The sequence below is a fragment of the Python bivittatus genome, unplaced genomic scaffold, assembly GCF_059951505.1.
Source record: "Python bivittatus isolate LINGU-HERP-01145 unplaced genomic scaffold, Pbiv_v1 ctg000410_np1212, whole genome shotgun sequence".
Taxonomy (NCBI): Eukaryota; Metazoa; Chordata; class Lepidosauria; order Squamata; family Pythonidae; genus Python; species Python bivittatus.
In genome coordinates, this window is record NW_028277067.1 from 9,254,813 (window position 1) to 9,276,180 (window position 21,368).

Here is a 21,368-nt window from a genome sequence, read left to right on the forward strand (position 1 = left end):
AATGAAACTTTGGGAAGGGTGGATTTATTGTAACAATGTACTAACAGGTTCTTCACACCTCCCATGGACTCTGTCTGCACCTCCACAAGAGAGGTACGCTTCACAATTTTGGAAACCCTGCTCTAAGGCCAACATGCTTGGCTGCAATTTGGTGGTCATCAGAATGTTTGCAGGCCAGATACAACAGCCTCACCATCCTCCCACAGCATACAGAAGAGGAGAAAAAAAGAAAGAAGAAAGATAATGGCAGCTTCAAGGACTGTGATCTTAGGCCTAACAAGTTTTGTGTTTTCATGTGTTTTCACCCATCTGACTGACAGAATCAGTTATATCTGTTCTGTGAGAGGAAAAATGCTAGTGGCCTAAAACTTATTTATTAGCTCTGGGAACATTATGATTCAGCTGAAAATCCTGAGAGTCATGATTGTGGTTTGCGATTTTAAAGGATAAAAAGGATTGCATCTAAGGGGTCAGGACCACTTGGTCAAGCTGTCTACCTGACAGCTCGGTCCAGCTGGTCCGCATGGCAATGTGAATCTAAGGAAGTATCTTGTATGCTATTGACTGGATTTTACTTACTCGTTGAACTAACATTTAATAAAGTTTTTAGAACTTTGAAGTGACTTGTTTTATGGTGTATCTGTCTCCCGTGTTTAATGTGAATTTTCCCTGACAGTTCCTTGCTTCCCAGTGCTATGAAGTCCACAGGATGATACTGGTATCTTTAACAGGTCTGTAAGAGGCAAGACGGTGGAAATAACTCACCAGTTCTGAATGAGGCTGATAACCTGTGAATAAGTTTTCCCAATGATGCTTTCACCGTTCACTTTAACCAGTCGGTCTCCTGCAAAAAAGATAGGAAACTGAGAAGGCACAACCTTCTTACATGCATCACATCTCGCACTGAAGGCAAAGAAGAGAGAAGAGGAAACATACTTTATTGATCACATGTACAAAACCATATAATATTCTATATTATTTTTTTTAAACCCTCTGAGTTAAGATGATCTCCAGTAAGAAATGCAGCACTTTAAAAACAGCATAACTTGAAATTTAACAGATGCATTTTTGAATAATGTAATTGCTTTTAAAAAATGTTAATGTTTTAATTTCTAAAAAAGAACAAAAAACAAATTAAAAGGTAAAAAAACCAAAACCAAACAGAAAATAGGAAAAAAGAAGGAAACAACAAAAACATATTATGTTATTGATACAGGAAATCATTCAGGCCAATTTTCAAACACATTGTTAAAACCTGAACACACGAATAATATTGATTAGTCTCTCCATTACATTGATAGAGAGGCAGTTTATAAACATAAAGCAGGTTACTGTCAATCTATTTTAGCTAACTAATACCAAGTCCCATAAATGGCACAGCATGAGAAAATAGGAGGAGAAAATCCAATGAGAATTGTTTCTGGGTACTTCTACATAACGGTCATACTACAGATAACTCTTAAATGGGCCAATAAGGAGGGTTTTAGTGTATTAGGCTAACCTTCCAAGAGGGAAGGCCTAGCCATGCATAGGATTAAACATACTCCATTGTCCCATCAACAGTGTATTGGGAACTGCAGATGTGAGGTTAACTAACCCTTATCTCTTGCAAAATGGAGATATCCAGTGAAAATGGGACCGCCCTAGACCCTCCATCTTGATATCTAGTTTGGTTTTTACTTTTCAGGCAGTGAAAAATGTACAGAAAGGTGGGAAAGAACCCCTTGAAACTTTTCAGAGGCACATAGAATTTTTCTTTTTTTCTTTCTGCTCCAGTTTGGGAAAAAAGAAAAGGAAGTGGGGCAGGGGGTGACAGGTAGGAAGACTGAAAAAATGGCTGCTTCAACATGGATCCAACCACCCCCAATCATGTGCTGTTGGTGCATGATAATCTACTGACTGGGAATGGGGAAACTGCGTCAGTCATGTCATGAGAATAGTGCCATATAGTTGTGATAAGGAGATTCGTGTCTCACCTGTCCGGAGACCAGCCTTGTGTGCTGGCCCATCTTCCTTTACATTTTTGACAAAGATGGTGTCCATGGGTTCCAGACGGTTCCGTGGAGGTGCTGTACATTGATGATGACAAGAAAGAATATATAGTACCAGGAGTCTTGATATTTCTCTTATTTATTTGCATGTTCTAAGATAAAGCCACACAGAATTCTGAGACCTGAATTACAACAACAAGCTTCAAGTTGTTTGGCAGGCTGTCTATGAGGGTCTTAGTGGAATCCCATTAATTGGAATGGGAACTTTGTAAGAAATTATTCCAACATTCCCTGAAAAATAACCATATGGTATTACAAAATCCATGGAAAGAAAGAGAAAAAGAGGATAACCAACAGCAAAGTAAATGGATTTAATTACAGCAGCAATGGGTGCCTCACTAGAAGACCTGAACTACCAGGTTGAGGGCAGATCATCTTGAAGAAGATATATCTACATGGTCACTAAGAGTTGACACTGACTTGATGGCACATCATCACCATCGTCACACAATCCAAAAGATGCACAGATGTTCTCCATGACTACACTAGCACTGCCCAGTCTTGACTATTCCAAAAGTGCCCAGTGCCTGCTTCTTAAAGGTGATTAAGTGCAGCATCCAGAAAAGCCGAAAGATTTTTATGAAGGACAAAGAGAAAAGATGCATTTTGATGGCATCAAGTCTGCTCAGTTCAGAATCCTGCTTCAAGGCACTGGAATTGCACCCTGTCTTTCAAATGAGGAGAGAACAAAGAGCAGCATGGTTAATTAAAACTTAGCTGACTTCACACTGATCCTCTTCCAGTGACTTGGAAAGAAATACTGAGATTGCTCCTCAAACTCCAGGACCTGGATCTTATGTCATTCTTTTAAGAGACATATACAGATATGATTGCAAACCAGAATAAACTAAGACAGCCTTCTCCCACCTGGACACTCTCCAGATCTGTGGATCCTTTCCCAGAATTTTCCAGTCAACATGACTATTGCTGAGAATTCTGGGGCTGTAGTCCACATATCTGGAAGGCACCTAAATTAGGGAAGGATGGATTCACTTTGGAGAAGAGGGACTTATCAGTCTAGATGCTTATAATATATAACAACAACAGCACTATGGTACAATGGGAATATGTCTGGTTCCAAGCCTTCCAAACAAACTACACATTTCTTTTTTTCTTTTTACTCAAACATATGCGATGGAAATTCAGCTGTGATTTTAACATGGAGAAGGACATTTGTAATTGTTTGACTTCTATTTTATGATGGATTGTGAGACCTATACCAAAAATATGATATTGCCAAAAACTACCTAGTCATTTTCAGTGGATCACTTTTTGGCAAAGTTAATAATGAATGTAGCTCACAAAAGGAATACTGTATGGTGATCAGGTATCAAGTTTTATAGTTTCCTTACTCTCCACATAATAAAGGCAGACAAAAAGTCCTGACTGGAGGGTGGTTCCCCCCCCCCCAAAAAGGTGTGGCTCTTGCTCCAGACTGAGATCCTGTGTACGAAAACAACGTGGTAGGACACCACCCTGCTTCCTTGTGGCCCTTGAAGGCTATTGCAGTAGGGTATTCTCCTAGCTAAAAAATATGCCTTTCACTGTTTTGGACCATTTATAAAAGTGATGTTCTTTGCTTGCATATCAAGAATTTTATTTTGTGGCATTACAGCAGTTTTGCACATGGAAAGAGCTGAATCACAGGTGCATTTTAGTTATATGCATGGATTGACTGGCCTTGTCTGGCCTCAGAAGCAAAGCAGGGTTGGGCCGGTTGATATATGGATGGAAGTCTAGTAGGAAATCTAGATAGGCTAGACTGGGAAATCAAAAAACATTCCAGAAGGCAGCAGTGGCAAAGCACTTCTATATTGTTGCCAATAAAACTACGCAGATGCATCCATGAGATCACCAGGGGTCAAGCCTGACTCAAAGGAGACTTTATGTTTTTATAGAATGGCTCAGGTACAAAGAGTACACTATATATCAAACCTAACCTGTCTTCAGCAAGAGGGAGGGAGGGAAGACAAACGTTTTGTTAAAAAACTAACATTTTAATGAGAATGCATAACTGAATTAAAACACCCAGTGTAATGCACTGAAGAATAATGTGCAAATAGGAGTAAGCAAAGGGAACGAGTGGGGACTAATGAGGAAGAAATAATCCCTAAAAGGCGGCAAGCACCAATAGACACCCCCCCACACACACACACACACAAAATTTAACCAGTAGGGCTGCTTTTAGAACCAATAAGGGTCTAAAATGGCTGTAGTCAGGACTGAGCATCAACCCAGCCCTGTTGCCAAACCACCACAATCAAGACTCAAAATGTTTAAATTGACTTCAGAAACAGGCAGAAGTTGCACAGGAGACAAGCAGGTTAAGCTGACATGCGGAGTTGTTCTAGGTACACGCTCTGGCCATCAACACCCTGATGGACCCTGAAGATTCTGTTTAGCGCACACGCCTCCAAAATGTCCTCCTAATATATGGTCAAAGAAATACAGCAACGTACCTGTTCTGTTTCCATTTTCTTCTTCCTGGAAGAGAGAAAAAGAAGGATGTTGAAACACATACACACCAAGAATGTTGCAACCCACACACCACACCCACACACTCAAGGGAAGAGTTCCTTATCATTTTTATCACTATTTTTCCTTTGTAAAATTGCTCTACTGAAGTTCCCTTCCCTCTCCCAAATATTTTACCCTGCACTGGGGAGAAGAATAGCTTGAGTGACTAATCCTGAAAAAAAGTAACTAATAAGGGAGAGGTAAGGACACTGCCAGTTACAGCTTCCAATGACCATTAGCTTTTCTTTTTAGAAAAATCACAAGAAAAATTCCATGCGCTGCTGAATTATGTTGCTTAGCCCTTAGAGGTGCCGATAAAAAGACATATAAGTTTGCCTCCTATTTTCAACTAATATTAGATAAGATTTATAATACAACCCTATGTATAAAATATATATGCATCTAACTTATGCATTTTCCACAGATCAAAAAGTCATAAATGGCACACTAGATTGAAATTATTATCCATAGTTACGGATATTGCTACAGAAATGCTTGCTACTACTTTCAATCAATATTTAATTAAGAAAGCATTCCCACACAACAATGCTGTTTCCAGAAAACCTGTGATTCTTTTTTTAATCCAGAGTAGTGAAGATCTGGAAAATTCTCCTCTACCATTTTGGTCATCAAAAGATGGACACAACAGTCCCAGCCCAAGACAAAGGACTGGGGACAAAACATAAGAATTTCAAGTTTTTATTGTTTTCTTCATGTGTTCAGGTGATGGAGCTGTTACAGTAGATGGTTGGCAGATCTTAATTCTTGTGTGTTTTTCTTGCAAACCAATAAAGATGTTGAAAGGTTTTGCTTCTCATCTGAAGCCAACATGCAAGAGTGAGGAAGAAAGGGATACAAAACGAAGCTCCTGCTTTCTGAATAGAATGGCACCTCATTGTATGTCTAAGTGCTGTTTCCAAGCAAAGGATCAACCAGGCCCTTCATAGTTCTAATACCCATGTTTGTATGCAATTCTGACTAATACAGGTATCATTGGCAGCAAATAATTGTTCATTGTATATGCCATTTTCACTTATATAAATATTTTTGTTAATATATGTAATATGCACCCAGATTTTTTAAATTAATACAAACATTTTTGATTCAAGAACTATGCAAAATTCACAGAATGTAGTCAGTATAAAGATACCTGTTCTTAAATTTTGAACTAATGTAATACAAATGTCATTAATATTACTGTGGAAACAAGGGAAACTGGGATACTGTGGAAGCAAAGATTAATACAAAGAATGTCACCAGCACTGCCTAGAGACAAGAGAGGAACTTGCAAATTCTGCCTTACACTGGCTTGCTTCTGCACCTGTAGTACTCCTAGTAAGTTCACCGGGTGATAGGGGTCCTTTCGTTGGTACTAAGCAGCCACAAACTCAATTCATACAGGCCAGCCTGCTGCATTCCAGAACTAAATCTTATGCTCAGAAAGAAGTGAAAAAATAGCCAATGCTATTAACAAAGCATCTACATTCTACTGCGTGTTATCCAGTCTAGTCACACTGAAATGAATGGAGCAAATTAATCATGATTAACTTAAGGCCAATTGATTTAGATGAGTCTATTGTATGTATAATTAGTCTGACTACAATCCGATGAAACTGACTTGCTCTATTAATAAGGCTATTTTTTCAGTTGTACTACACTTTCCATTTTGCTTTAATCTCTGCAATCAGTTGAGTAATAATTCATCTTCCTTTAATATTCTTTAATATTACCTATGTTTGGGTGTTGTGAAATGAAAAATCCATGTGATGTTCAACGACTTCTTACACAATTCTTGATGCATTGTTGCTAAATAGTTCTTTTTCTCTTTTTAAACTGGAGATAACAGGTCCTATTCATGCTTCTGTGTGCAGCAACACACCTTTTTTGGAACTGTGTAATTTCTTTATCACCAACTCAGCTATCTAAAAAGCCCATGACTAATGTTCAATCGCTGGAACACTTGTAGATTGTGGCAAGATTATTTCAAACATGACTATCCATCAACTTAACTGGTTCCTAAAGCATTCATTGGCTTCCCTGATTTGTACTGGCTACATGAACAGGTATGCAGCTATAGCTAAAAACAAGTTTTAGAATCATTACTCTGTGTGTAGAGTTACTTATAGGATCTCTATCAGCATATAAAACTAACATAATAAGTCAATTATCCAAGTACTGACTACTCATCTTACTTTATCTCAGGGTTTCTGTAAATGAAATGTATTTTCAATCTACCACACAGTTACGGCCTCACTGCTATCATGTGTCCTTTTCAAAAGCTAATCTGATTACTCAAACAGCCCAAGATGTTCAAACAATAATGGCTGCAATCCAGCCAAAGATGAGCACTTTTAAGGCATAATGTTAGGTCACATTTTCTCATTTAAACAGAATAGTTCTCATTGCCTTGTACCTTACATTTAGTTCCCACCCACCCACCCATGTTTGAGCCACAACTTAGCTTAGTATGATTCCTTTATTAATAGTTATTTGTCCATTATATTTGTTATTTCTCATAAATAACATCCCATTTTCAACTTCTAGCCTGCAATCTTCTACCCCAATATGCAAACTTTGGCCAACTTTGCTTTTAAGATATCAGTTAGGCTAAGCATAAAATTACATATAATTCAAACCAGCCTTAAAATAGAATAGTTAACCACTGCAAACAGATGTCATATCCAGAAAACTCAACATCACTCTGTAAGGGGAAAAAACTGGTCCCCCCAAACTCATTTCATTTCCCCTCCCACCACCCAACCTCAGCAGGAAGACAATATGTATGTACAGTAGTACCATTAAAAGCCAAGGAAAGGAAGGGAAATATAAAAGCTACCCCCCATCAGAATATAAATTGAATGAACAAATAAATAAACAAACACAGTGATAGTTGGAAACTATAAAAAAGAGGTGTTTGTAGAACTTCTTTACATTTATGGCATATCTCAATGTTTGTATCATTCAGAATAAACCCCTTTTTGTCCCGTACTCAACTATAAATTAAATCTCTGAAGCTTCTGCATGAGAACTACCCTGAGACAGAAAAGAATTTGTCTTCAAACCCTGATGTCATCATGTCTCCTTGACTATCTCAAGAGGCTGGTGCATCTTCCTTCATTCCCAGCTCTATGTCTTTTCTCCTCTGAGAATTAGATCTTGTCAACTCACATCACAACAAAAGATTCTCAAAGACAGACCCTTCAGCCAAAATGCAAATTCAAATTCAAATATGAATCCATGCACATATAGCAGTGTGGAAATAAAGATGCTAAATATAGCCATGTTTACAGTTTCTGACTGGTTCCAGTGAGGCAGACATTGGCTTCTGGGGTGATGGGGGTAGGCTAAGCAACAATTCTCTGCTTTACAGGAGGATGCAGAGAACTGCTGTCATCTCAACAGTGCACACCAGTTTTACAACAAATTTATGGGACAAGAGGTTTTCCGGAAGAGGATTTTCCCTTCTCCCCATACCATGCAACGGATCTTGTTTGCTCAAATCATCTGGGGAAGCATACTCCTTTCTGAAATTTACTTCCTTCCGGTATGGGAACAAGATTGGCACAGAATGATTGAGGAGGTGGGAGGGCGATGAACTACTCATATTCCCATTCCAAACCTCATTCCTATTGATCATCTTCTCCCTCCTTGATCCTTGTGGAATTCCTCATCCCTTAAGAAACTTAGTTCATTGACTTTTCTTTTTAGTTCATCACCAAAAATCATTAATATGCATGAAGTGTACTAGGTTTCTGCAAATACATAAGCTTTGCTATAACTAAGTCAAAATATGTATAATTGAAATCACTGCATAATCTCCCCTTGCTTACTCACCTATGTCTCTATTTAATTTATCTGGAATTTCCTTACGACTAGTTAAGATTTTAAACTTGTAGAGATAGGGACCAGTCATACCTGTTCTGTCTAAAGAACATATACACAGATAGCACTATATTAATTAGCATACACAGACATTATAGTGGCATTCTTAGAAGCGATGGGCACAGACAATCTGTCTCTTCACATAATTAGTTCAGTTTTAATGAGTTTTAAGAACTTTTAAGGAATATCTGAATGTTTTTCCCCAAAATGCAAAATATGATGACACTCCTGGAGAAAGTTTTCCATCAATTCTATCACCAATCCCCTTTTTCACAACACCAAACTCTTGAAAAGGAGAACAGAGGTGGGAGAAGCTCATAGCAGTGGCAATTATAAAGACTTAATCTTTATGGGATAAGTCTTTATAATTGCTTGTGCACAGCACTCACTGGCAAATCTGGAAAATGAAGCTTTCTATGCCTTCTAGCTCTAAGGACTGTCCCAAAAGTTACTCTCATCATATTGGATGTTTTGTGGCAATATCTAGGCCTTAGAGAAGATGTCTCTACCATTTCCAGAAGCCTCTTTTATGTTCAGACTACCTCTTTCATCAAAGCACATTTTCAGAAAGGAGGGGAGCATAAAAAGCAAAGCAGGTGGCTCCAGGAAGAAGCTATTTCAAACCAGACAGAAGTGATAGAAATCTGGAACTTAGCTGAATAAGCTTAAGCAATCTTTTGAATTCATGTCTACAAGCCTACTTGTGAATTCTGGCACCACTGCTAATTACTTGATTGAACAGGAGGTCCATCTAATTCTGCAATTTGTCTCCCATAGCATTCATCCCTGTTTGAATCGCCTGGGACACCCACAGAAAGGGAAAGCTAGAAGCAGAAATCCCAAGCCATTTGCCAATAATATCTCACTACACTAGAAGAATGGGAAGTGGAGTTTATAGAATAGGCATCTGCAGGAGGGAGGGAAGTGATGGAGCAATGCAAACCCTGCCCCTAACATATTTGCCTCATCATTTTAACATTATTGCAGCTAGTTGCAAATTCATGGTACTAGTCTTAAGGTGGTGTGGCATGGTGGTGGGCTGGATGAATGGGCAGGCTTCTGCATTGCAATGTCTGTTTCAGATAACAGAATCTTCAACAAAGTGTCTTGAATGTATGAAACAACATTGAAGACTCAGAGTCCCTTAATATACTTAAAGAATAATAATACTGTGATAATACAAGAATTGTGTTAGACTAAGGTTCACTTTACACCAGATTCCCAGGTGTGAACAGGTACTAGGTAATTTTCTGAAAACCAACCAGTGGATCTACTGCTCTCTTCTGTGCTAAAGAACCCAATGGAAGAGAAGGCACACATGGCACTTCACAATAGCGTCTAGATCTGATGCCAGGGATAAACAAGCCAGTTTACTGAAGAACGCACTGTTCCTGTACTTCTCCACAACACCAACAGTTTTGAGACTTTTACAAGAGTTGGATGCCAACTCTTTGCAAGCAAACCATAGAGTGGCTTTTTGACAACCATTACTTCCATAGCTAGCTCACTATTTAAATATCTGTGTGCTAAATTCCATCAGAATTCTAAGAATTTTGGTTTAATCACAAATGGACAGCATATCCTTATGCAAATTGCTTAGCTGCTCACACTTGGCTCCTCCCAGAGCAGATGAACAAACAAGAGACGCTTCTCCTCCACTTTGTTTATCAAGATGCTGAAATGAGGAGCACTGACTGGCTTTGTTTAACAAGCTGGAGTTAAAATCCATGGTTTGTTATTGGCTTCTTATCCAAATCTGGATTCCATAATAAAGAAATCACAGGAATTTCTTTGGTTGGTTTTGTGACTCCTGCTGGGAGAAGAAACCAAGTAGGAGTAAATAAGTGGCATATTCATTCCTGATTAAGCTTGAAATTTTCAGAATTCTGTTTATGTGAAATGCAAATGTATTTATGATAATATTCCCATTCAGGATGGCAACTGAATGATTAATGTCACCACTATGATGTTGTTACTAGTATTGCTAACCTCAAGTTTGCTTTGTTTTTTAACAAGCTCTATTTGTTTCATGGAATTTTATGTGCTGGTTAAGGTTGCAGGTGAACTGCCTTAAGAGCTTTTTGGCTCATGATCACAATAAAAATTTTAGATTTAATACATGATAAGTAAAATCAGGAGCCAGAAAGGGTGGAGCACAGACAGCAGGGGGAAAGTCCCTAGATCCAACCTCTTTGGTTCATACACCTATCCCTGAATGGCTTGTCCTACTCGCTTCTGGCAGCGGGCGTCTTTCTCACTTTCCATTGCATGTATAAGGTAACCTGTCTTCCCGTGGGGCACAAGGAAGCAATAAAGTCATCTTCTGGTGGTTGGCATGAAACACATGGTTTCTTGCTCCCACCCTGGTGAATCACTTCCATCGAAACCCAGCCCCCGGATATTGAGCCTCACCCTGCTGGTGGATCTTCACTTTGCCCTAGAGATGGGAATCTTTCAAAAAGACTGCTGAAGGCCCCCTTCCTGGTTTGGCTTCTTTGCTTTACCTTTTACATAATCTGGCTCCAGAGCCAAAACCAACATACTGAGAAAAGAGGAATGGTAGTGCTAAATAAACATGTTCAATGGAACAAAGCATGTAGGAATTAATTTGCTTTCATTCATCATACATTACTCTCATCTTTCTCTTCCACACTCTGTGGTCTTCCCCATTGGTCCAAATTTTTATTACAAGCTCCATGGAGCAAGTATTGCAGGAAGGGAGCCTTGTTATTCTACTAACTGGCTGGGCAGTGCTTCATTATATTCAAATAAATGCAAAGTATCAGGAAAAAAAGTGCTGAGCTGCAAATTATTTAGAGCTTTTAGCAGACATTTTCTACATATTAATAACAACAAAACTCCCTTTTACCATATTATTTGGCACTCTTTGAAAAATATTCACTAATTAATTTGTATTACTCCTTTTGCCATAAATTTTCACTTGATTTCACTTGTCCTCAAGGCCATGATTCTGTGATCAAATCTGACTGGCTATGTAGTATTTTGATGTCACTTTTCATTGCAAAATCCCCTGATCGATTGAAATCTCTCAAGGTTCTTATCCCGTTAACATTCTGACAAATCCAGGAAAGAAACAGCAGCAGTCAAGAACGGGTGTTAAAAAAAAAGTTATGCCACCACTGCGGATGGCTGGCAAAACAATGACACCAAATATTTTAAAAGATAAATATCTAATGAAGTGTTTTTCAAGAAATAGCTCTTCAGTGAACAATTTCTGGCCAGAAACAAAAATGGGGATTTCTGGGTCCTGCAAAAACAGATATGGGAAATTTATTTATTAAGAAGACTGATATCCTACCTTTCAATTGAATTATATTAAAGGTATATAATATAATATATAACAAGATATATAAGTGCACATGTGTATATATGTGTCTGTGTCTATGTGTATAATCTTGTAATCATGCAAACGAGAATGAATAGACAACCCATCAGCCTGCTGTTGACCAGCCTTGAGAAAATGGAAGACATCCGAAGACCACAAATGTGCGCTTGCCAAACTGGCAGTGCTAACGACATCTGTCTATTTGACAAGCATATAAGCTTTGCAGGCATCTGGAAATAGAGAAAAGCTAGGCTACTTTCTGGGCTTTTTCAATCATCATCGTCATCTTTTTCAATCATACTGGCTTTAGAAACAGCAAAAGTTCCCACTCCAAAATGCCTCAGCATCCCCACAGCTCAGTCAGATGACAAAGACTCTGCTCATGACCTTCTCCCCAAATTAGCCAATGAGCAAGGCTGGTTTTGACCACAAATGTTGGTCAACTATTTAGGCCAGCTGGAAGTTGTGGGCCTAATTCACACCTACTCTTTCACTGTAATCATTTGCAGGAGACAAAAGGAGACCAAACAGACATTATTAGGTACCCTGCCTTGACTTTTGCCAGCTGCCTACTTCTTCCTATCTTCTTGCCGTTCTACCTGTTAGATCCCACTACTCACTGGAACTGCACAAGCTCAGAATGCCCCCAGCCAAGTCTCTGATTATCCCAGGGTAACATGGGAAGGGCTCCAGTCTCAAACCATGGACAGCTGCTGCAATCCATGTGTAGAGAACTGAGCTCAGTAAACTCTGTGAAAAGCTTTCCCAAAAAGACTGAAGACCAAACTGTTCTTGAAGGCCTTCGGTGTTACCTTGCTGTTGATTGTTATTGTAAGATGGTTATGGTTCTGATTTTTATATTAATCATCCTGTTGGGAAGCTAGAATGTCATTGTTTGGGTTTTTGAGTTGTTTACTGTAGGCATTTTAATATTTTTCTATATTTAGAATTTATATCTATACATCTATATGGATGTTTTATAACTTACATTTTTGTGTTATATAATGGATATTTTAAATCCTTGCTTGTAAGCCACCATAACTCTGAATGGAGTTGGCAACATATAAATACATACATACCAGTGGTCTGACTCATCATATGTTTTTATTTACCCACAGCATTATCTTTATTCTTTATCTTTATTCTCATCTCTACCTAGCCCTGCTTGTCCTCAATTCCAGACAAGGTACCTTCCACATTTCCTTCTGCTGCTTTGCTCTTTCACCCACAAGGACTCTCCTTCAAACTTGTTTTTCCCAGAGTTTCAATGATCTGCTTGACTGTCTCCCTTTTCTCTCTTACCATTGTTGTTGTTCTCCTTTGAGGCCCTCAGCTGTTTCCAGCACTGGCCAAACTTTCCCAGTACAACAAGAAATAATTTTTAGATCATTCAAACTTTCAGAACTCCTGTCACAGAAAAAGAGCTCTGGATAGACATTTGGTTCTTGGGTGGAGAAAGAACCAACAGAGAACAGAGCCAACTTTTGGTTGGCTCTGTCTAAAGGGGGGAGGCGGGAGAGAGAAGAGGGACAGCCTTTTGTCCAAACCACGGAACACAACAGTCACCCTTTTGTACAGATGAAGCTGACACTGCAGAAAAGAGACAGACAGGGAGTGGTTTAACACATACCCAAACCCATCTCTCTTCCCACAACCCTCCACTGCCTTTGAACTTATCTGGCAAAGAACCCATTTTCTCTTTCTGAAATGACAAAAGCAAAAAAACAATTTAAAAAGGGTGAATTCTCTGGTCTGTGTGGGTTGGAAAGTGGAAAGCTGGCTCTATACACCAGATATTACAACTGAGTGGAACAGGACATCCAGAAGTAGCTGTTCTCAGGCATTCAGAAATATATTCAGAAAATGTAGACTTGCATGGCAAGAAGAATAGAGAAAAGGCTTATAACTTTCAAAAATGGAAATACTTCTGCAGCCAACCTGATAATTCAAAGGATACCAAATAACAATGATATGGAACTGGAAGTACACATATATCTGAAATCACAATGTGTTTTTATGAATAATATGAATGAGTGATGCATGCCTGACTTGTTTTATTATGTTTTATTAATATTTATTATTTATGCATAATAAATATGATGCACACATCAAAATTAAAAAACGGAGGGGGGAATCTAGAAATTTATATGATAAAGGAAATTCCAGAAAATTTGATCTTGTTAATAAAAAGTCCTCTTCATTACCTCGCTGCCAAAAAAAAGGGTCTTTAAGAGGTATACTGCACATTATTTGGATCAAAACTGCTGATTTCTAACATGTACAGCAGAGCAATGGGGAGACAAGAAGCAATTAAAATAGTACCTCCCAATTCAGGTAGTCTGGATGTACTTGGTTGAATCTTGAGAAAGGACATAGACTCCAGCTGGTTACTAACATGGAAAATGACACAGGGAGCCCAGCCTATAAGTAGGCCAATCTTTCATTTACATACATAATAGCTTAACAAACTGAAATGGAAAATCTCTGGGTTGCACCACTGAACAAAGAGATGGAGATGATTCCTCCCAACTGAATACTCATGGATGAGTTAGGGAGAATTCCACACAGACAAAGGCCATACAACAGGTAGAAAGCTTCCAGTGAGGGCTAACGATCTATTGTCTTTGACTTTATATGGCAATACATCCTGATTTGCTGCTAATGACCACATAAAAAAGGAAAGCATTTTTTTCCTTGTTCTCTGATGAGAAGCAGTGACAGTATTACATACATGTCTTCCTGGGCTACATGGGGTGGGGAGATGGGGAGTGAAGGTTGCTATTATTCTCCTTACCTGCACCCAAGAAAGGACTCACAAGGTATCATATACCAGCTAGGATTCACTGTGAGGAAGGAGCGCACTGTTGGGCCACAGTGTCAAGTATGAAAGGTGGGAGTGGAAGCATCCTGACATTGGCAGGCCTGGGGCTTACCCTGGTCCTTATGGTGAGGTTGGCAACCCTAAAGTTAGGTCTGTGTGTTGTCCTGTGAAAATGCTTTCTTTTACAAGGACGTCAGCTGCTATATGATAGTACTGATAGCAAGATGGGCTGAGAGGCTCATCTTGGTATGAGGGGGGCACCAACCTGAAGCAAGTGTGTAAGGTGGGAAAAGGTTCTCCTACAACATTGGTTGAAGGTGACAGAAAATTAACTTGGCTATGTATGTACAGTATATGACCTCAGGTTCAACACTACACAGGCAGTAAGGAAGCCACTTTTTTCCCCTCACTGGTGCCTTGTTTAAGATGTCCAGTTCCATGTTACAAAGGGATAAGCTGGTAGATCTCCTGCCTAGAAGTTATGACCCTTTTGCACAACATTTTGCTAACAAAGTTCCTCAAAACTTCAAAAGTCTTGACTTTTCATGGATGGCATCATATTGTCATGTTAGCCAGGGCTTCTTTTGGCCTGTGACAAACTGACAGCATGCTCCCTAGCAAGTCTTCTGCAACTTGCAGACTAGAACCACAAGTGATCAATGCCTCACTTTGGGAAGGGGCACTGTGAACAGCCTTGAAGGAGCTGTGGAGTGCTCTCTCCCTCAGAGGCCCTCCTTGGATATGGCCATACTTAACTATTGCCAAATCTCCAAGCTTTCCTTTGGGGGTTGCTGAGACAATGGTGCGTTATAGAGTGCTCTAAATCAGTGTTTCTTAAACTTTCTTCTCTCAGGATCCCTTCCCACTTTTAAAAATTATGGAGGACCCCTAAAAAGCTTTTGTTTGTATGGGTTATATTTAACAATAGTTACCATATTAAAAATTAAAATTGACGCATTCACTGCTGCTACTGCTTCTCACTATTGTTTGACAGGATTTTAATATTGTATTATTTTTCAACATAGGATGGCAAATAATTTTGATTTCACAGACCCCTGAAAGGGTCTTGGGAGACCCCCAGGAGTCCTAGGATCACACTTAAAGAAACACTGCTCTAGATGAAGAGAATTATCTAGAATTATCTAAAAGCAGAAGTTATCTAGACTTCTTTCAGTCTGATACAGGCCTGGGTACAGGGTGAAAATGGTATTGGCTGTGCTGGTAGATGACCACTGTTAAGAACTGAACAGCGGAAGTGTGTCCCTTCTGTTCCTATGATTGGGTTTTGTTTTTATTATTGGTTTACTGTGTTGTTTTACGTGGATGTATTGCTGCTTTTTGATGATGGACCAAATGGGTGACCAAATAAACAAATAATCTTAATGGCCTTCAATACCATTGATCCTGGTATCTGTAGAGAATAAGGAAAATGATCTTGACAGAGATAGGCTAGATCCGTTACCAAAGCAATGAGGAGAAAAACATGGCCTAAGTCCAAAACAAGCAGAAAGTATGTGTAAGTGGCTCAGATAGACACCTTCTAATTCATGTAGATATAAAAAGGAGAGGAGACACAGCACAGACTTGCAAAATTCTGTTATTATAGCCAAGCTCAATATAAGTAATCTTAGCCTTCCTGTGGAGCTGATCTGTCATCTGATCTATCTGGTGGGGGCTGACACTATCCTGGACTGAGCACTGGGGGCTCTGTTTTACAGTGATTCCACTCCTTCCTCAGGGATGGTTGTGGAGAAGGAAAGGCTAACCCAGTGGAGTGCAGTAGGACTCACTCCTCTCCCTGCTTCTTTTTAATATCTACATGAAGCCATTGGATGAGGTTCAGGGACAATATCATCAATATACCGATGATATCCAACTGTAATCTGCCACCATAGGCTTAGCCAGTCAAAATTTTGTCCTTGGGGGCCAGGGAAAAGACAGACTGAAGTTGAACCCAAGCAAAATGGAGCTGCTGTTTGTTCACTGAGGGTCTCTTAAGGGAATGGCATATGGCCTTATCTGAAGCAGGAGGATCTTGCAATGGTAATTCATGGTGTCATCACCACCCAGTTGGACAACTACAAAGCATTCTCCACAGGGATGCTTTTGCAGGTCTCTTGGAAGCTGTAGTTGGTGCACAATGCAGCACCCTGAGAATTAAGTGGCACTTGGCACCAGGAACCTTGTTTGTTTGTTTGTTTGTTTGTTTGTTTAAAATCCCCTCGCACCCCCATGGATGGTATGTATCTTCCTCAATCTTGGGTCCTCTACCAGAGGCCTGGGAGTTTGAGGGTTCTGTGCAGTATCTTAGCTGTTCCTTGCACTGCACTCTTCTGGACAGAGAGCTCTGATGTTGCTCCTGGGATCTGTTGAAGCCACTCTCCCAGGTTAGGAGTCACAACCCCAAGTGCTCCTACCATAACTTGGACCACTTTGGCCTTTACTTTCCACGTCCTCTCTACTTCCTCCTTCAGGCCCTGGTACTTCTCCAGCTTCTCATATTCCTTCTTCTTGATGTTGCTGGCACGTGGCACTGCTACACCTATCACCATCGCTGTCTTCTGGTCTATATATCCTGAGAGTCATTCACTGGCTGACTGTAAGTTTCCAGATGCATTTGAAAGTCCTTTTTCTGACCGATAAAGCCCTATATGGCTTAGTGCCAAGATATTTGCAGGGCCACCTTCTCCAATCAGAACTGATCCATCTGATCCATATATTCCAAGAAAAATTGCTGGTGATCCCTTAATTGTATGAGGTTGGGGTGGGGGGGCTGAGGTAGTGTTTTTTGATCATGCCCCCAAATGCCCTCTGAAAGTGAGTTAAGAAAATGCTTTTCTGGAGGGTTGATCAGTCGTGGGGACAACACTATCAGCTGAATGAATTTGTTGTTTGTTACTCCAATTATTTTAATAGGGATGTTGATTACTTTTGCAACTTATTATTGTGTCCTGTGGATGTTTTATTATACTTTATTTTGGTGCCTTTGAGTCAGCCCTGACTCCTAGAGACTGCCTGAAGTTCCTGCAATTTTCCTGACAAAATTTGGGAGGTGATTTGCCATTGCCTGCTTCCTAGGGCTAAGAGAAAGTGACTGGGCCAATGTCACCCAGCTGGCTTTGTGCCTATGGTGGGACTAGAACTCACAGTCTCCCGGTTTCTACCCTGTTGCCTTAACCACTAACACCAAACTGACTCTCTTTATTATACTTACCGTGAACGTTTTATTAATTTTGGATTTCTATACCATTGCTGCAGTATAGAAATGAAATAAAATAAATCAATAAGCTAATTAGCTGTGCTTAGGATGAATGCATGATTATTTAATTTTTTAAAATTTACATATATGTATATACTTCCCAGCTCCCAAGAACTAAATTTAGGGCAGCTAAATGCAATTTGGAAGAGGGAATAACATGTATGCTAAGCTTCAACAATGTGGATCATATTCTGCTTGGGGCTAGATGACAGGATATTCCAAAAAGCCAATGCTATAAAACTACGATTTATGCTATAGTTTCTCAATTTACTACAAAATGTAACCAAAAAGCTACCATCTATCTTTGGTCTTTCTGGTGCTTGCCACTTGCCCAGTGAGATGAGGAGGTGCAGAATAGTTCTTGTAGGCCCAGAATGGTCAACAAAATAGAATTAGATCAGTGTATATGAGCTCATCCAAATGTTAATATTTGGTTAGCCTGAAATATAGTTAATCCAGGACAATCTCAGCCAGAACTGATCCTAAATGACAACTCAACATAAACATTTTAGTTTGGTGAGTTCTGATTCTGTCTCAAGATGATGTGGCAGGTCAGGTATAAAGATTTCCCAAATCTGTAGCTGCCTTCCCTGGCTTGGGCCCTCAATTGTGTTGGAATACACCTTCCAGAATTCCCAGCTACTTAGACTTATGGCCACACTATATTTAGGGAAATTATAATCTATATATCTGAAGGCAACGTATGGATGAGGCTACTATTGCAGACCAACAGAAGATACTTCTGTGATTGAAAAAAGGAACTTCTTTATGTTTGGGAAGAACAGAAAAAAGGAGCAGTTATATTTGATTCCTAAGATACTAACAAGAGATTAGATATATTCATAAGCTAAAATAGCTTTGGAGAGAAATATAGAAGTCAATAAAGTTCTCTGAAAAGAAGAGGAAGAAAAAATCTTATGCAGGTTTACACATAAGAAATAGGAAAAAAGCAGTTAAATTTATCAATAGCTGGGTTTGCTTTGGGCACTTTAGAGCTAACCTGTGGAATTTTGCAGCCATGGACACAAGGTATTCATCAAAGAGCTCATGAAATCTGTGAGGGTCAAAGAGAGTAAAAGAAAAAAAGGCTGTAAATAAGCTAAAATCAAAGAATAAAATCACCACGTTATTCATTCATGAAAGATCCTAAGTTCCTTATTTGTTTGGGGGCGAATCCTGATGGTCATTGTAGTGAGCATGTCAAACGTGCAAGAGAGGCTTCTGCCTCAAATTCTGTGGATCAATTCTGAGCTAGATAAACCAATGATCTAATTCTTCTTCCTAGCCATGAAACACAAGGAGGGAAGAAGTCAAGTCCAGTGGTCATATAATTAATTATTCCTACCATAAAAGATAGTATGGGCTTTTCTTATGTAGTCAAAAGCTGGGCAACAGTAGCAGTGTCTCCAATACCACATTAGCAACACATCTTGAATTTTTTTTTCCTCCCATAGTACTTACATATATCCTACCTTTCTTCTGTGATGAAACTTGAAACTGCCCTACATGCAGGTTCCAACCCTTCAGGCACTGACCACACCAAGACCTGCTTTGGTTAAGCAAGGTACTACACCATGTGCCTGCAGGAGTATCCTCTGGTATAGTGTATGATGAATACACTGCTCCCAAATGACTGCATGCACTTTACAAATCCAGAAAGCACATTACCTTCACGTTGGAATGTACAGCTGATTCTGGGGGATAGACAATGAAATGCCGGAGGGTGAAGCCATAACCGCCCTGCAAGTTCTTGTGTAGCACCACTGTCTTTGGCCCCACCCAGGGAAAGGACTCCACAGGGGGCGCATTGGCATTTGTGGCTGTACCATCTCTCTGGACCAGTTTTGGCTGTTGTGAAAAAAAAACAAAAAAAAGAGGAGAATGAGTACAATCAAAGTTCCAACTGGTATTGGGAGAAAGATAAAAATCACCCCCTCATAAAAGCCACTGCACAGTTGAACATAGCTTTTTGGTAATCAAAACAGAATACACTTGGGTAGAAGTACTTTTCCAAAGATGGGGTGGGGAGAGAGACAGCATTTTTAAAGACCTTGGCACTAGGATGTTCCTGGAGTGCATCCACTTTCTCAGTGCTCCTGGCTTCAATGGCTCTTTCCCGACAGAAACTAAGTCTGTTCTTTTGTGAGCAGAGAGGTCTAGGTTGGAGAGACAGACTTCAGCTTTTCCCCAGGGTGTCCAGTTTGCTTAAGAAATTATTGCTTTTACACCCTACTGTCATAAAGTTATGGACTTTTTCTGTTGAACATATCATTTGCCCAGAGTTTACCAAGTTGGAGAAAAGTGAGATTAAGAGTGAAATAATTAATGTTTGTAACCTATGGAAGGAAGGAAGGAAGGAAGGAAGGAAGGAAGGAAGGAAGGAAGGAAGGAAGGAAGGAAGGAAGGAAGGGAGGGAGGGAGGGAGGGAGGGAGGGAGGGAGGGAGGGAGGGAGGGAGGGAGGGAGGGAGGGAGAGTTAACAGAAAAGAAAGTAGAATGTTTTTACTGTATTAACTCTGAATCCCTTAAAATATTAATCTGTCTGAAAAATCAGTGAGCTTTTGCATCCAGAATGTGTTCTACATCATTCTTCGGGCACAGAAAAGAATAGAAGTGTACAGAGTCAGTCCCTCTGACTGATGGGCAGGCAGGACCAGATGTAACTACTAGACCCATGCCTGGTCAACATATCTATCTCACAGGGTTGTTTGTGGAATAAAATAGAATAATCTCCAACTATACTTCCCAGAACTTCTTCAAAGGAGAACAGCATACCTGTACTGGTAAGACTGAGGACATTTCCACACACAGCATTTATGCTGTCCCTGGATTGGTTCGGTGCCTGCATGATCACATGCCATCATCTCCATTCTGCAATAAAGCCAGATAATTTCCAGCTTCATTCTTACACCCAAAAGAACCACTGTGGATATAGTTTTGCCACTTAAGTGTTGAAACATGGAGGGACCTGGATAAGAATGCCTTCCTTATCCCCTGTCTTAGTCTCTTCTCCCTCACAGTTACCAACTGCAGTGCCACGTTATCCTCAGACTAGCCTTTTAATACTGGACAGCAACCGATCAGTTTTGTTTTACATCACCAAGGGGAAAAAATCAGCATGAACTAAGGATAAGGGGAAGGTAGCGGGGAGTGTTGCTGCCTGGATGCTGTTTTTTTCCCCCCCACTCCTGTATTTGTGACCTGCACTGTTAAGCTCATCTGGAAATCTCAGTACTCCCAGGATCACAGCCATGGGGTCAATGGTGAGGTATTTTAAAAATGATTCTTAGGGTTGCAGCATGAAAGTGTTGAAGTACCCTAATACTACTAATAAACTTGTCCCCATTTCTACTCCCACTGCAACCCTAAGAACCCTTTCACAATTTGTTCAAGCCAGATCTAACTTGTCCTTGTAACTTTTTTTGATCCCTGACACAATAAGCAGCAGTGAGATAAAATCACTGTCTAATCTATCCCTTATCAAATTAGGGAA

At 39.8% G+C, this 21,368-nt stretch overlaps 1 protein-coding gene across 1 annotated transcript in view; it reads right to left on the minus strand.

Annotated features, from left to right (window-relative positions):
- The window catches only part of ARHGAP23 (Rho GTPase activating protein 23), a 151,012-nt gene that overhangs the window by 55,445 nt on the left and 74,199 nt on the right, over nt 1-21,368 (minus strand). The window contains exons 2-5 of the mRNA XM_007422004.4: nt 19,545-19,724; nt 4,511-4,535; nt 1,977-2,069; nt 766-844 (exon numbers count right to left, since the gene is read on the minus strand). Coding sequence (XP_007422066.2) covers nt 766-844; nt 1,977-2,069; nt 4,511-4,535; nt 19,545-19,724 — 377 coding nt within the window. The remainder of the gene's footprint in view (nt 1-765; nt 845-1,976; nt 2,070-4,510; nt 4,536-19,544; nt 19,725-21,368) is intronic.